General features: G+C 41.1%; 1 protein-coding gene across 3 annotated transcripts in view; it reads left to right on the top strand.

Annotated features, from left to right (window-relative positions):
* The window catches only part of Irf2 (interferon regulatory factor 2), an 81,176-nt gene that overhangs the window by 60,237 nt on the left and 5,617 nt on the right, over nucleotides 1-15,322 (top strand). For all 3 annotated transcript variants that reach the window (XM_013026250.1, XM_013026266.1, XM_013026258.1), the window contains one exon: nucleotides 9,281-9,445. In XM_013026250.1, coding sequence (XP_012881704.1) covers nucleotides 9,281-9,445 — 165 coding nt within the window. The remainder of the gene's footprint in view (nucleotides 1-9,280; nucleotides 9,446-15,322) is intronic.

Genomic DNA, 15,322 nt, shown 5'->3' with positions numbered 1-15,322 from the left:
GGCAACTAATAGTGGTATGTGTATATAGGATACATTGTGATGTGTGGTAGGAAAATTCATTCAAGCTAATGAATACAGCTGTCACCTCACCTTTAAAAATCTACTCTTTGACAATTTTGAAATAGACATTACATTTTTATTGCCTCTAGACATATCATATAGGTAGTGCAGTAACTCATTAAAATTTATTCCTCAGGTGTGACTATATACTTAAATCAACGTCTTTCCCTACCCATATTGCAGTAACCACCTTTCTTCTCTGTTTTCCTGAGGATAACATTTTTAGAGTCCACATGTAGGTGAGAACATAAGGTGTTTGTCTTTTGGGGCCTGGCAGTCTCACTTAGTGTAGTGTCCGCCAGTTCCACCCTGCCATTTCAAAAATCATTTGGTTAAAGTGGTGTATATAAATTTTCTGTCAGAACCTAGCACCAGTGAGTGACACATGCTCAAAATCCTTGCTACTCGTGAGACTTAAGATCTGAGGATTGTAGTTCTAAGCCAGCTGGAACAGAAAAGTCCGTGAGACCCTTATCTCCAGTTAACATACAAAAAAGAAGGAGTAGAGCTGTGGCTCAAGAGGTAAAGCACCAGCCTTAAGCAGAAAAGACTCAGGGACAGAGCCTAGCTCCTGAGTTCAAGCCCCAGACCCAGCACAGACCAAAAACAAATTTTGTCAGGTCTACTGGTCTACCCTTTTTCTATTATTGGTACTATCTGGGGCTGGTGTGAGATTAATGAGTCAGAACTCTCTTTTGGGACAAAGATAATGATTGGGTTTGGTTAGAGAATCACCAGTTGGATGGCATGATTTTCTTCCTGGTCTTTATAATAAATTAGTAATAAAGAGCAGCAAAATGATCATATCTTTCTCATTCATCAGTGGCCCTTATGAGAGATATGATTATATAAGAATAGATTCACAAAGTATTTCAAAGAGAAGGGTAACTTGTGACCATGGCTCACAATAGTCCTATCTCAGACTTTATACCTTTACAGAGAGTACAGTGTACAGCCTCCCAGGTAATTACAGATTAGTTATCATGGTCTTTGTGACTTGTGGGTAAAGGTAAGAAACAGGGATTTTTTTTTTTTTTTGGTCCGGTCGTGGGGCCTGAACTCTGGGCCTGGGCGCTGTCCCTTGCTCTTCAGCTCAAGGCTAGCGCTCTACCACTTGAGCCACAGCGCCACTCCGGCTTTTTTCTTTTTGCTTATGTGGTGCTGAGGAATCGAACCCAGGGCCTCAGGCATGCAAGGCAAGTGCTCTACCACTGAGCCACCTTCCCAGCCCCAGAAACAGGGATTTTGTATCTCCTGGCTACTGTGGCATTTCAGATAGTCTCTTGTCTGACTCTATTTCTGTCTCTCTCTCATTCCTTTCCTCTCTCACAGAATGCTTTATTTAAAAATTACATTATTTCTTGCTTTCTATTCACTTGATTCTAAACCTAGGTTCCATTTTAATTTTGTGTTCAGGTCCCGAGATAAAAGCTAGCAATCTTTTCATCCTACTTTGATGTTTCCAAGATTTAAATTGGGGGCTGAACTGAATATTTAACATGATAGCATTCCATATGTTGTCTGGAGGCCCTTTAGCTAGGAAACTGAATTGAAAAATCAATAACTGTGTTCAGTGGAAGCCAGGCACTGGCCCATTTTTATTCTGGATATAGTAGGCTGATTGCATAAGCATAAAACAGTGAGTGCAAAGCATGAACTCCACTATTGCTCTGACAAACAGACATGGGATTTCCTGCCACAATATCTTGCTGTTTTGTTTTGTTTTTTTAACCAGAGTTCACAGCATGTACACACACACACACACGCACACACGCACAGACACGTTAGCCCATGTCCTGCTCTTGATACTTTCTTGTTAACAACTGGACTTACTCTTAACCATATAAAGGAGTGGGGTTTTTCCATTGCTGAAATATGTCCTCCAAAGTTCCTGTGATCCTGTCTGGTTGAGTCAGGATTTGACACCCAGAAAACCTACCCATACTTGCCCTTTAAGTGGTGGTGGGGAGAAGAAACCCTCTTAATTTTTATTTTCGTTTAAGCATTGCGTTTTTGCTGGGTGTGTGGTAGCTTCTGTGTTTGGGGAAGAGAAGAAACCAGCCTTGTGTTGAATGGTTCTGGCAGTGGCCAGCTGGCCGCCTGCCGGGCAGCAGTGCTTTTGCTGAGCAGCATGAAAACCGCGTCAGGCCAGGGATAAGAAGTGTGCAGGTGCGGACAGTCTGTCTGACTTGCCCAGGCAGTGCTCACAGCCCCATTGTGTTCCTTGATAAAAGGGAACCCCACCCTTCAATAAAGTAAAGATCTCTTGGAAACAAGGGAGACTATTCAGCACGCTGGAGTGTAGAAAGCCATCCAAACTGACGAGCCATGTAGCAATTAAGAAGCAGTGTATTTGGGATTTTGTATTAATTTTGGCTGCCCAAAGTATGATGTTTTTGACCATTGATTTTCAGTTTAACTAGCGAAAGCAAAGCTGCAGTAATTTATTTTAGGCATAGCCGAGAGACCCAGCTATTAACATAAGACATTTAGTGAAGCAATAACATAGAAATGAACTATGGCACTGGGGCAGGGTGGGTAGGGAGTCCTATGAGGGTCTTGTGGTGAGAAATGAAGTCTTACAGTCTCTGGCAGAAGAATTCATGTGCCTGAGCATGGCCAATGGTGATGATGGTGCTGGGCTGTGAGGTATCTCTCCATCTTGTTCTATGTTCATTATTCTCTCTCATCCAGTGCTGTTTTCTTAGTGCTCCAGATGTGAATTCCCATCCCCAAGATAAAAAGTCACTTTGGGTTAGGTCTTGAAATAGATGTTATCCCTCTCAGGAGATCTCCCCCGCCTGTGTGTAGTGGGTTAACTATGCCCCCAGGATTTCTCCTGGGAGGACTGAGCAGTTCCTCATTAAAAATAGGACCCTATAAAGTTCTTAGCATGGTATCTCAGTGTGAACTAAGATACCATGATAACCTCAAACACTGAAGCAATCATATATTTTATTTTTCTCCAGCAGAGTGGATCTCAGAAAGCTAATTGCGTAGGTAGCAAAGTCTCTACATGCTAGCCCACAGCTCTGGGTACTGAAGTTAGGCTTTTGTGTTTTTCGACCTTACACATTTTTCACTTTCTCAAGAAATGTCATCTTATGGTGATGACGTTTGTATTAATTTTTTTTTCCAACCCTGGGGCTTGAATTCAGAGCCTGGGTGCTGTCCCTGAGCTTTTTTGCTCAAGGCTAGTATGCATTCCGTCACTTGAGCCATGGTTCCATTCCCATCTGGTTGTCTCATGGACTTTCCTGACTGAGCTGGCTTCAAACCACAGCCTTCAGATCTCAGCCTCCTGTGTGGCAAGGATTATAGGCATGAGCTACCGGCACCCAGCAAGGCTATTTTTTCTTTGTTCCCATTCCTTCCCACCTTTATCCTTACTGATAATTAACTAGGAAAATCTCCCATCCTTTTTTGTTTTGAAACCATCATTTTCAAATCCACCTTCTAGTTCTGACACTGCTTCTGATCCTGTCTTGGCTCTTACCTGGGCTCTGCTTTTATTTTTCCTTCCCTCTGTTCATTCCTTACCTACACTGAGTGATTTCCTGAAAATGCCAGTATTACTGTCACCATTGCCCCCAAAGCAAAGAGTCCCCTTCATGTCTAGTGTCACCTGGTCCTCACCTACCACTTTTATACCTGGTTTTGAACCTGACTTATTCCGAACAATTTAACCTCCATGTGGCAAAGTAGAGTTGGTGGTGGTTTCCATTACTGTGCAGCAGCTGCTACCAGCTCAGCGTATCGCACACAGATTTCTGCTGTCACACTGTTGACCTTTGAGCTACTGATGAGCTTTCCCCTGGGTTTTCCTGGGACCTAACAGCACACGATGCTGTGTTTTCATGGGGTGAAGCGTTCCACTGCACTAGCCATATTCTCCCTCATCTATCTGGATCAGCCTGCTGAGGTAGGGGCTAGCCGGTAGCCAGCCCAGGCAGGGACAGATCCCTGTCCCTAAGGTTCCAAATTCATCACTCAAACCAGTGGTAGCTGTGGTTTATGAAATGCAAACCATGTTGTCTTTCATAAAGATGAACATTCAAAAGACCTGAGTACTAAACCTGCTTTTCAAGTTTTCTGTTTGCCATGGGATCTTGGACAAACTCACTTTTTTGAACTTCAGTTTACATACAAATGTGAAATAACGCATATATCTTATTTATAAAATGGAAAACTTTAAAGTTAAATGTGACATGGAAATACTGGTCCTATCGACCTCACAGAGTTATGGTGAGTATCAAATGAGACATATGGATAAATTATTCTTCAGTTCAGATGTGGTAAATAACATGATTATGACAATGCCAAAATCAATTTTGAGCACATTTGAATAGGAAAAGCAGCCACCATGTCTGCTGTGTAGTCAGGCTGGTGTTAAGTTTCAGTGTTCAACTGCTCAAGGTCAAGGATGAATTTTTCCCTATCGTGAGATACTGATGGCCTGAGCTTTTTCTCTTTTTTTAAATTAGTATATTTTAATTTTACAAAGGATTTTATTGAGATATGTCCATACATGCTCCTCTGTTACTTTATTATTACACTCTCTTTTAAAGCAATTTTCAATGTGCTGATGGCCTGATCCACCCTTGGCCATTTAGCTGGCTTTTACATTTTAGCTTTTCATCTGTAAAATGATAAGACCGAACCACTTCAAGGGCTTTTCTGTTTCTAACAGTCTCTCTGCTTTTAAGCACTTTCAGTAGAGCAGGGAAAAAGCTGCTTTCTCTGGTGAGGCCCTATACTAAATCAACAATTGTTAATAAAGTTGGAATGACCTTTTAAGCAATCAGACCAGTCCATCAGTAACAAGCCATGAATAATATTGTACTTCTCAGGACTAGATGCAGATAAAATTATACTCCTGTGGGTGACTTTGCCTAATTTGCTGACCTTAAGAGCTAGAGGAGCTTGGTGAATTTCTAAGCCATCTAACCATTTGAGAATTTCCCTGGCACCCAACAAAGAACTGTTGAAAAGAAATGATCTTGTTGGTTATGAGCCCAAAGATTCATTATGGTATGACTTGAACGTTTTCACCCTAAGAGGAGCTTTGAATGCCAAGAGTAGTTCACTTTGAATTCCGTGAAAGCTTTCATTTGGGGACATTGTCACAAAGAAGTTGAAATTTGGGGTCAGGGAAAGCTGTTCTTGAATCCTGGTTCTGACATGGACTTGACTTACTCCAATCTCTCCTGATGATGTTTCATTCCAAAATGATGATCATAGTTGTGCCTTTCTCAAAGGTCTGGGAGGACTAGGGGTAGAGATGGAGAGAAAGGGATGTGCTTCGAAAATTCGATTTTTTTAAATTAGATTTGTATTATCTTTAAGTAGTCAAACAAAGGGGTTACCATTCAACGTGTCAGTTGATGAGTACAATGCATCTTGATCCATAGTACCATCTTCATAGCTCTTCCCTATCCTTCCCAATCCTACCCTTTCCTCGTTTCGTACGATATGACTGCATTCTCCTCCCTTCTCTCACCATTTGTCTATCCCTCTGCCATTGCCCTCCCATTAAGAGTGAACCTAAGGAAGTTAGGTTTTGTTGTTACTATTTGTCCATCAGCATCCAGAGGAATGCCATGGAGAGAGACCAATTAGTGACCCTGTATAAGTGTCCTCACTGGGGCTTGGAGGGAAGAAAGTGTTCAAACAACGCAACTCCAGCAGGGGAACTTAGCCTCGAGGGTAATGTAATTATGTAATCAGTGTATCTTAGCCCAGAAGTCAAGAACTTAACCTTCCTGCCACAGACAACAGCATTCAGGATACATGTAAAATTTAAGCAGAATTTATCTACCTTTTTTTTTGAATGCCACATATATTAGGTAGAATATGGTAAAATAACCCTTTTCAGGTGTATAGTTCTGTATGTTTTGACAAATGCAGTTATGTAACCAACACCATATTCAGGACAGAATGTTTTCCCTCGCCCCCAAACCTTTTCTGCCCAACTCCCATAGCAACAGCACATGCTGCTGCGTCTTGGTCTAAAAGAACCCACTTGGTGGAATTTTTAACGTTTTTCTAGAAAGCATGTTCTGTCCTTGGAAGCTGTCATGAACTATTCCTGCAGGACTCTGGCTCCAGTCAGGGAATCTGAATCGTTCATTAATCATTCAGCAGAGATTTATGGAGCTCTTCTGTGCAACCCGCCATAGGCATGTGCTGTGAAGGGCACAGAACGTTCTGATGCTAGGGCCCAGCTCTCAGGAGCCATAATCGGGTGATAGCCAGAAATAAGCTTAATGAGAATATGCAGAGTCAACAGCAAACACACGGTAGAAAGTCAAGAATACCATAAGGTTGTGTCACCTGTTCTGTTTGGTCTGAGTCCCCAGACAGGGAGAGGCCTCAGAACACAAACACGCCGGCCTGTGCCACGGTCTCAAAAAACCCTCTCACCCTCAGCTGGAAAAATTAACTTCTCCTCCTCAACTTCCTTCTTGTGGCTCCCCCTTCTTACCTTGTCCTTCCTTTTTAATTTTCTTTTCACTTTTTCACTGTCTTCAGCTAACTCCCTGGATTATTATGAGCTGGCTTCTTGCCACTAGATTTCTTACAGACCCATCCTTGACTCCACTGATTGCCCCTGCCCCTCATAGTACTGGGTAACAGTGTCTGTGCCAAACAAGTATTCCACAGATCTGCTAGCTGAATAACTGAGCTGGGCATTGTGGGGCAAAGAAGTGTGAGACAGAATCCCTGGGCAGAACAAAAAAGGTAACCTGAGCTGCCATCTTGTTTATAGCTTGATGTCGTGCTGTAAAAGGAGGGACAGTGCAAGAGAGAAAGTTTTGGAATATTCGAAGTTAAACTGGCTTTAAGTTTGTGTACAGTCTTCATCATACCTTATTGTGTAGAGTATTTCTTGGATCCCTCCCTCCAAACAATGCTTTTGGTTCTGTCTTTACCACCAAGTGCTTCTTAGAATGTGGGCTAAGATAGGATTGTGTTTTGCTTTTCTGCTGTTTTATTTACTTGGGAGGGGCAGAAGAAACTTGAGAGAGGTAAATTCCAGCACTCAGTCTGAGTCAAATGAACTGCATAATTGATACCTTTATACTCAAATGGGATAGTCCAAAGGATGAAATAAGAATTTGGGAGTCTGCCTGCCATATATAGCAAGCCTTCTTTCTCTTTAATTACATCTCTGCCAGGAAAATCTAAACAGGATCCAATTTCTCTTCCATTCTGTGTGCTTGCTGTGGCTTTGTGAACTTTTTCAAATCACGTTCTCAATCTCCTTTCTCACATCTTCTGTGCCTCTCTTTCTTTATAAAATAGCCTATATTCCTACCCCTGTCTAAAACTTTCCCTAATTAGAAATCAGATAATATCCTGATCATCCTCTAAAAGCAATTAAAACAAGAGCTTGCTTATAAAAAAAAGTTCTTCAGCAAATGAGATACTTTAATTTAAATAATTAACAGAAGAGCCCATTCATGTTTGCTGACCTGTCAGGAAACCTGTCAGGTAAATAGAAGAACACAGAGCATGCCTAGAACTCATGCTTTGCAAATACAGATAAGTCATCTTACCTCTGTTGCAGAGTTTCTTTATTGATATCAGGATAAGGATGGTGTCCCTATCTTTCTCAAGTGTTGAAATATTAAAGTAACTTACATATGTGTGGGTATAGCATTGACTAAAGTGGCAAAGTACCACATCAGGGATGTTTCTTTCAATCAATGGTGCCAAGTCAGTTCTGTTTGAAATTAGGACAGTGCATTAGGGACATTGCACTTAAAAAACAATGAAATAGTGTTTTTTACCTAGAATGCAAGAAGATGCAGGCATTAGATTCCCTGGGCTAGTTAGAATACAAAATATTTAGCCACCCCAGTAAATTTGGCAAGCATCTTGTAGAACTAAACACATAATTCTAATATAAGCTAGCAATTTCACTCTTGGGTGTTTTCCCCTGAGAAATAGAAACTTATATTCACCCAGAACATAAACACAAACATTCATAGCAGTCTTTATACAACCCCAAATAACCTTTAACTGGTGAATAATTAAATAGATGGGGGTACAGCCATACCATGGAAATACTACTCAACAATTAAAAAAGAATGAACTGTTAATTCGCACAACTTGGGTGATTTTTCAGGGAATTATGCTGAATGGAAAAAGGTAATCCAAATGGTTACTATATGAAACCATTTATGTAACTTTCAGAAATTAGAAAAGTTAAAGCAACGAGGGACAGGCGAATGGCTATCGGGTAGGAACAAAGAGGTGGGTTGGTGGATGTAGTTACTTAAGATGATAGAACTACTCAGTAGTTCGACTGTGGTGATAGGTATAGGTCCGTGAAACAAGGTGATAAAATTGCAAAGATAAAATTGCACACAGGCATATAATGGGAGTACAAGTAAAACGGAGGAAATCTAAACAAGATGGCAGATTGTTGTCAATGTCAATATTGGACTCTACTTTTGCAAGACGTTAGAGGAAACTGAGTAAAGACCACATTGATCTCTATTATTTCTTAAAACACTGAGATTATACGCAATTGTCTTAAGGTAAAAAGGTTGAATTTAAAAAATATGGCTACTTCGAAGTCAGATTGATCAGAATTCATGTTATCAGTGCCTGGGCACTTAATGGTTATTAGAAGTGGATTACATTGTTCTGATGTTTTGGACAATTAATTGTATTCAGAGCAGGAAGAAGATTATGACTAGAGCCCCTCCCATGTGAGCAGTGACACGGTGGAGTGGGTTTTTATGTCTTTTCCTTCACATTAAGCTTTGATAAAAATCTCTCTGGACCACAGAACTAAGAAAATAACCTTCCTTCAGAGCAGGAGCAAAGCACAGAAATAGGTCAAGTTCAAAGCACTGACATCTTTAGCCTGAGGCTAGCTAGGTACAGTGCAGCCTGTAGCCATTAGTTGTGACTAGGTTGAGTTTGAAACTTTTGCTGAGCAGAGCAGGACAGTGCCACATGGACATGCCCCTAGCAGGCATGCTGGGGACACACTCAGGGAGCTAGGCCATTAGCAGGCTGCTTCTCTGGAGACAGGAATCCAGATTTCAGGCTTACTTTTCAGCTTCCCGGCAGGTAATGTGTGACCATGAGGAAATCTGACTCCTGAATGTCAGCTTATTTCTGATGGAGATGGTTTTTCTTGAGAGTGTATGCTAGAATTATGATGTCAGTTCTTACAGACATTATGGCTTACTTTTCTTTGCAGTTGTAGGACAGTCCCATCTGGATAGCAACATTGAAGACCCAGAGATTGTCACTAACCCACCAGACATTTGCCAAGTAGTAGAGGTGACCACTGAGAGTGATGATCAGCCAGTCAGCATGAGTGAGCTCTACCCTCTGCAGATCTCCCCCGTGTCTTCCTATGCAGGTAAGTGGGCAGGCGGGCAGCTTGGGGACTCAGTGGGGAATGAGACAGTACAGTCCTTTAATCTGGCATCTTCTTGTTTCACTATACAACAGAAAAATCTCTCCTGTCTCAGGAATAATTCTTGCTGGAGTGAATTCTGTTTTTCAGTATGTGGGCTTTGTTTGGTTTTGTACCAGGGCTTGAACTCTGAGCCCTGCATCCTTGCTTTTTAATTGTGAAGTAGAGATGTGACCACTTGAGTCACATCTCTACTTCCAATTTTTTGTTGGTTAATTGGAGATGAAATTCTTGAGGATTTGTCTTCCTTGGCTGGCTCTAAACCATGCTTCTTACATCTCAGTCTCTAGAATAGCTAAGATTACAGATGTGAGCCGTCAGCACTTGCTAGCATTATTTTTGACTTTTGGTTGTTGTTGTTGTTTTTCGTCACTGTGTGGATTGAACTCGAGGCCTGGGCACTGTCCCTGATCTCTTTAGCTCAAAGCTAGTACCCCACCACTTTGAGCCATAGCACCACTTCCAGTTTTATGGTAGTTAGTTGGAGATAAATGTCTCACAGGCTTTTCTGCCTGGGCTGGCTTTGAACCAGGATTCTCAGATCTCAGCCTCCTGAGTAGCTAGAATTAGGATTGCAGGCATGAACCCTCAGGACCCAGCAACTCTTGCTTTCTTAATCAACCTTTTAATTTTTAATACTTCTCCTTTAGAAGACATGGTGACAGCATTTATTTACTTGGTCACTCATTACATGTTCACTTATGATTGGGAGCAGTAGCTCATTCGAGTTGGGTTTGTGTGAATTGACAGATTTTTCAGTCGTATTCAGTGGAATTTCAGTATGCTTAAGGTAAATGGGACTTTAGAAATCATTTCTTCCAGAGCATTCTCTTTTAGAAATAAAGAGTTTTTGCTTGAAGTCATACAACCAGGAAATTTATAGTACAGAACTTTGTACCCTCAAGATCATTGCTTAGATCCTTCTATTTCACTCTACCGGGCTGATGTGTCACCTCCCTGTATTTTCTCCCTTCCTTTCTATTTAGTACAGCTTCTAACTGGGCCAGGCAGGCTACTGAGCCCATTTCTAATTCCTCAAGGAATTGGTCCAGCCAGCACTACACAAAGGATTAAAATTATTCCGAAGATGATAATTCCTTGTTCACCTCCATTTGCATCATCTTATACTCTCTCCAGGATGATCCCCATTTAATTTTTTGGAACTCAATCATAATTAGGAAAGGTAAATTCTGAGTCAGTATTCATGCTTGTAAATATTCAAACTAAAAGGCTGAGACCCTCACGGGGGGAACTACAGCTTACTCTTAGCTGATGGCTCAGGGATTCTTCCCGTGTTCTTCACACAGTGCAAAACAGAGTGTCCTCCCAGAGAGTGCCACCCCGCCTCTGGCACAGAATCCACGTGGCCATTAAAGTTGATTCACATGAATGGTTGTTTGTAAGTTTTCAGCTGCTAAATTAACCTCATAGTCCTCAATGCCAACTTTCTTTTCTTTTTTTAAACTGAGCTTTAAAGAAAATTGAACATAAAAACTGTCAGCTGTGGGGTTGGGAATGTGGCTGAGTGGTAGAGAGCTTGCCTAGCATGCATGAAGCCCTGGGTTCCATTCCCCAGTACCACATGAACAGAAAAAGACAGAAGTGTTGCTGTTGCTCAAGTGGTAGAGTGTTAGCCTTGAGAAAAAGAAGCTGAAGGACAGTGTCCAGGCCCTAAGTTCAAGCCCCAGGACTGGCAAAAAAAATAAATTTGTCATCTGTAAGTGCATTTGTGTTGCTGTGTAGCCATCATCACCATCCATCTCCAAAATGCTTCTCATCTTGTAAAACTAAAATTCTATTCATTAGAAACTAATTCTCCATTTCCCTCTCTACCCTAGTCCTTGGCAGTCACTGCTGTACTTTCTGTCTTGGTGAATTTGGTTTCTTCAGGTAGCTTTGTAGAACTATACAAATTCTTTGTCCTTTTGCAACTGGCTTATGTCATTTAGCATACATCCTAACATAAAAGGAATGTGAGAACAGATCTTGGCTACCGAAAACTTACAATCACCTTCTTATACATCAGACTACCTTCTTATACATTAGACTGATATCTGCCAGTCTGGCTTTGATCTTAGCCGATTCTTAATAGCTATATTATTTGTTACTTGTGTCTTGGTAGCTGTACGAAATGCCTAGTATGGATTGACTTGCTTAATTTTCAATTTTCCTCTTTAAAAATGAGGAAGCTTCCAAATGTGGATGACTCATACCTGTAATCTTAGCTACTCAAGAGGCTGAGATCTGAGGATCACAGTTCTAAGTCAGCTTGGGCAGGAAAGTCTGTGAGACTCTTTTATTTTTATTTTAATTTTATTGTACAGAGGGGTTATAGTTACATAAGTGAGTACATTTCTTGTTACCCCCTCCCCAATTTTTCTCCCACTTTTTCTCCCCCCCAATCTCCCTTCCCCCCAATTTGTAGAGATCTGTGAGACTCTTAGTACCAATAAACTACTTAGAAAAAAGCTAGAAGTAGCACTGTGGCTCAAGTGGTAGAGTGGTAGCCTTGAAAAAAAAAATCTCAAGGATAGCACCCAAGCTCTGAGTTCAGGCACCAGGACTGGCACCAAATAAATAAATAAATAAATAAATAAATAAATAAATAAATAAATAAACTGAGGCTGATGTGGATAAAATGATTTGTCCAAGGCTGTAGAGCTGGCAGCACAGGTAGTATCTGTTGATGCGGATGCCAAAGGTCTGTTTTTAACCATCATGGCAGTGCTGCCCTGGCCACATGAGTCTGAATTTTGTGTCCCATTTACTTTTTACAAAGATCCACCAAGAAGGAAGACCAGAAAGCTCATGCTGTAGCTTCCCAATGGAGATAACTGGAGGAAGAAACACTAAATTATGTTGCTTCCATTTGTATAGCTACAGCTAAAAGTTAGTTGCTTTCTTCTATGACTTGTTACATGTTACAATGTTATAATGCTGGCATTATCATGCTCTGTGGGGTGGTGCTTTAGAGTACACTTTTATGTTAATCTATTTAGCAAAACTTTCTTGAAGTCTTCTTGGTCAAGATCTCTTTCGGTTTTTTGCCAGCAGTGTCATTTTTCTGTAGTAGAAGCATCCCAAGAACAGATGATCCATGCAGAGAGAAATGAAAATTTCATTACCCTTTTCAGGACATCTGCATAGATTTCAAAAAAGGGATTTCAATGCCAAAGATGGCAGGCAGCAGGAGGTTTTGTTGGAGCTTAGTTTTGTAGCCTGACCTTTGGTTCTTTCCATTGTTTTCATTGTATAAATTCTTCAGAATCCTCAGGAGTAGGAGAGACTGAGCTGAGTTATTCTATCATTGCTCCTTTTCTAGAGCATACAGACGCACAAGAAATTTGTTCCTGCCCAGGGCTATTGTTTCAGTAAGGAATTTTGTAACATTCTGCTAGGAAGGACAGCTTTCTGAGTCATGTTACTTGTTTTATGTTTCTCAGTGTAATAGGTTGTTGGTTCGTGACAGACTTCCTTTGTTCAGTTTTACTCATTTCTTCTAGCCACCTTCATTCTCTTGTTCAAGGAACTGCTGTTTGGAGGCTGTTGTTTGCTATCATTGAACTATAACCCCAGTAGTATTACAAAACTACATTCACTTTTACAAATCCATCTTCTCCTCTGGTCTAAATGCAATGGTGAGAAAGAGACCATTTCTTTTTCTTTAAATTTTGTTATTGTTATTATAGAGGTGATGTACTGAGGGGTTACAGTTACATAAGTCTAGTAAGGGGTATATTTCTTTTTGGACAGTGTTACCCCTTCCCTTGCTCTCTCCCAGTTTTCCATTCCCACCCACAAGTTGTGTAGTTCATTTTCAGCATTTATTGCTGCATTATTCACACTTTGTCCCTCCACCTCTGAGCCTCCCCTTACATTTTCAAAGACATATAAAAGAACAAACAGAAGAGAGAGACAATTTCTTTGTGTTGAATTTGCTGTTGTTGTTGTTGTTGTTGTTTGTGTGTGGGGGGGGGATCATGGCCTGAACTCTGGGCCTGAGTGCTTTCCCTCAGCTTTTCAGCTCAAGACTAGCACTCTACCCCTTGAGCCACTGGGCCACTTCCAGCTTTTTCTGCCTATGTGGTGCTGAGGAATCGACCCCAGGGCTTCATGCATGCAAGCCAAGCACTCTGCCACTGAGCCACCTTCCCAGCCCCTGTTGAACATTTTAAGACAATATCAAATTCTAGTTATCTTTGTAAAATTTTTGTACTGAGAAGGGATATATGAAGGCCTAACCTGCGGAAGCACTAGGGAATAGTCATTTTGATTAATTTTTTGTTTGCAGGGTTTGGGCTTGAATCCACCACTTCTTGCATATTAGGCAAGTACTACCATTAAACTATACTGCAGCCTTCATTTTGTTTTTCAAGGTCTACCATGAAGCAGCTGCTTGCCTGATTGTTGATGGCTTGCAGTAGTATTTTTAGGAAGAGGAGGTAGAGAATGATTTTGAGAAGAAAGCATAATGCATAGGCCAACTGGTTAGAATCAAGAAAGTGGAGACTACTTCCCAACTAGCAGTGAAGACCTTTGAGTTCTTTGCCGAAATCATATCAGGTATACATATATCGGAGTAGGACAAAGAGACATTACCTTTGAGACTAAGTTTAGTCTTCAAATGAAAATAATTGAGGAAATGATTGCTGGAAAAGAGTCTCTATTGCTTTTGTTTTGTTGAATTAGAAGGTTCCAGAAAATATGCCAAACATCATTTAGTGCAAACATGCTGTACATAAAATACATCATCCCCCTCCCACAACAATAGATATGGCAGTATATATCCCCAAGGAATTATTTTAAAAACTGAGATGAGATGGATTGTGAAGCTAAACCCAGCAGCATCCTAGGATCTGGACTGCTGTGGAAAAATATGTGACGCCATCTGACCCAAATCGCTCTCTTCCCTCACCCCAGTTGTTTGCAGAAAAACAGACAAGAAAGGCTAACCAAATTACTCATCTACCTGTTATGTGAGTAACAGTTAAGTGTCTAAACATTTTCAGTTTATACATAGCATGCTTGTAAGGCAACTCCCTTTTTTTTCCCTTTTTAAACTTCAGCATGTCCAAAGTTAGTTAAAAAACAAATAATAAAAACCAAGCTAATCAGAAGGGAAAATGAAATGAGAACACAGGTCAATATTTGTGCTGTAATATTGATCTGAAAGGAGCATCTGCAGTGAACGGGTTAGTCATGTAACAAGTCACCCCTGCCATGGAAATGGTAGAATACAACTCAAAGAACAAGAGTGGAGCTCTGAGCCGACCATTTGGGAGAGAATGGCTGTGGGCACTTGCATTTGTCTAAAGGGTAGAGTGGTTGGGAGTCCTCAGAGAGCCTTAGGCATCTCCAACTCCCAAGCTGCAGGTTGTAAAGGCCATTTAAAAATAATAAAATAAAATCATAGTGTATTAGCCAATTTTCCTCTTCTGTGACAGAATATCAGAAATAAAGGAAAAAGGGGTTATTTTGGTTCATGGTGTCATAGGCTTCCTTTCATGGTTGCTTGGCTCCATCCCTTTGGGTCTTTGACAAGGATGAGCATCATAGTGAGAACAATAACTGCTCATATAATGGCAGCCCAAAAACAGAGAGAAAAAGGAAGAGCCTGGGGGGGGGTCTCCTCACGTGTAAGGTCACAACCTCCAGTGGCTTCACTTTCTTTTTTCTTTTTTTGGGGGGTCTGGTCATGGGGCCTGAACTCTGGGCCTGGGCACTGTCCCTCAGCTCTTCAGCTCAAGGCTAGCGCTCTACCACTTGAGCCACATTACCACTTCCGGCTTTTTTCTTTTTGCTTATGTGGTGCTGAGGAAT

The sequence above is a fragment of the Dipodomys ordii genome, unplaced genomic scaffold, assembly GCF_000151885.1.
Source record: "Dipodomys ordii isolate 6190 unplaced genomic scaffold, Dord_2.0 Scaffold4, whole genome shotgun sequence".
NCBI classification, from domain to species: domain Eukaryota; kingdom Metazoa; phylum Chordata; class Mammalia; order Rodentia; family Heteromyidae; genus Dipodomys; species Dipodomys ordii.
The sequence above is the reverse complement of the archived record's forward strand: the minus strand, read 5'-3'. Positions and strand labels throughout refer to the sequence as shown.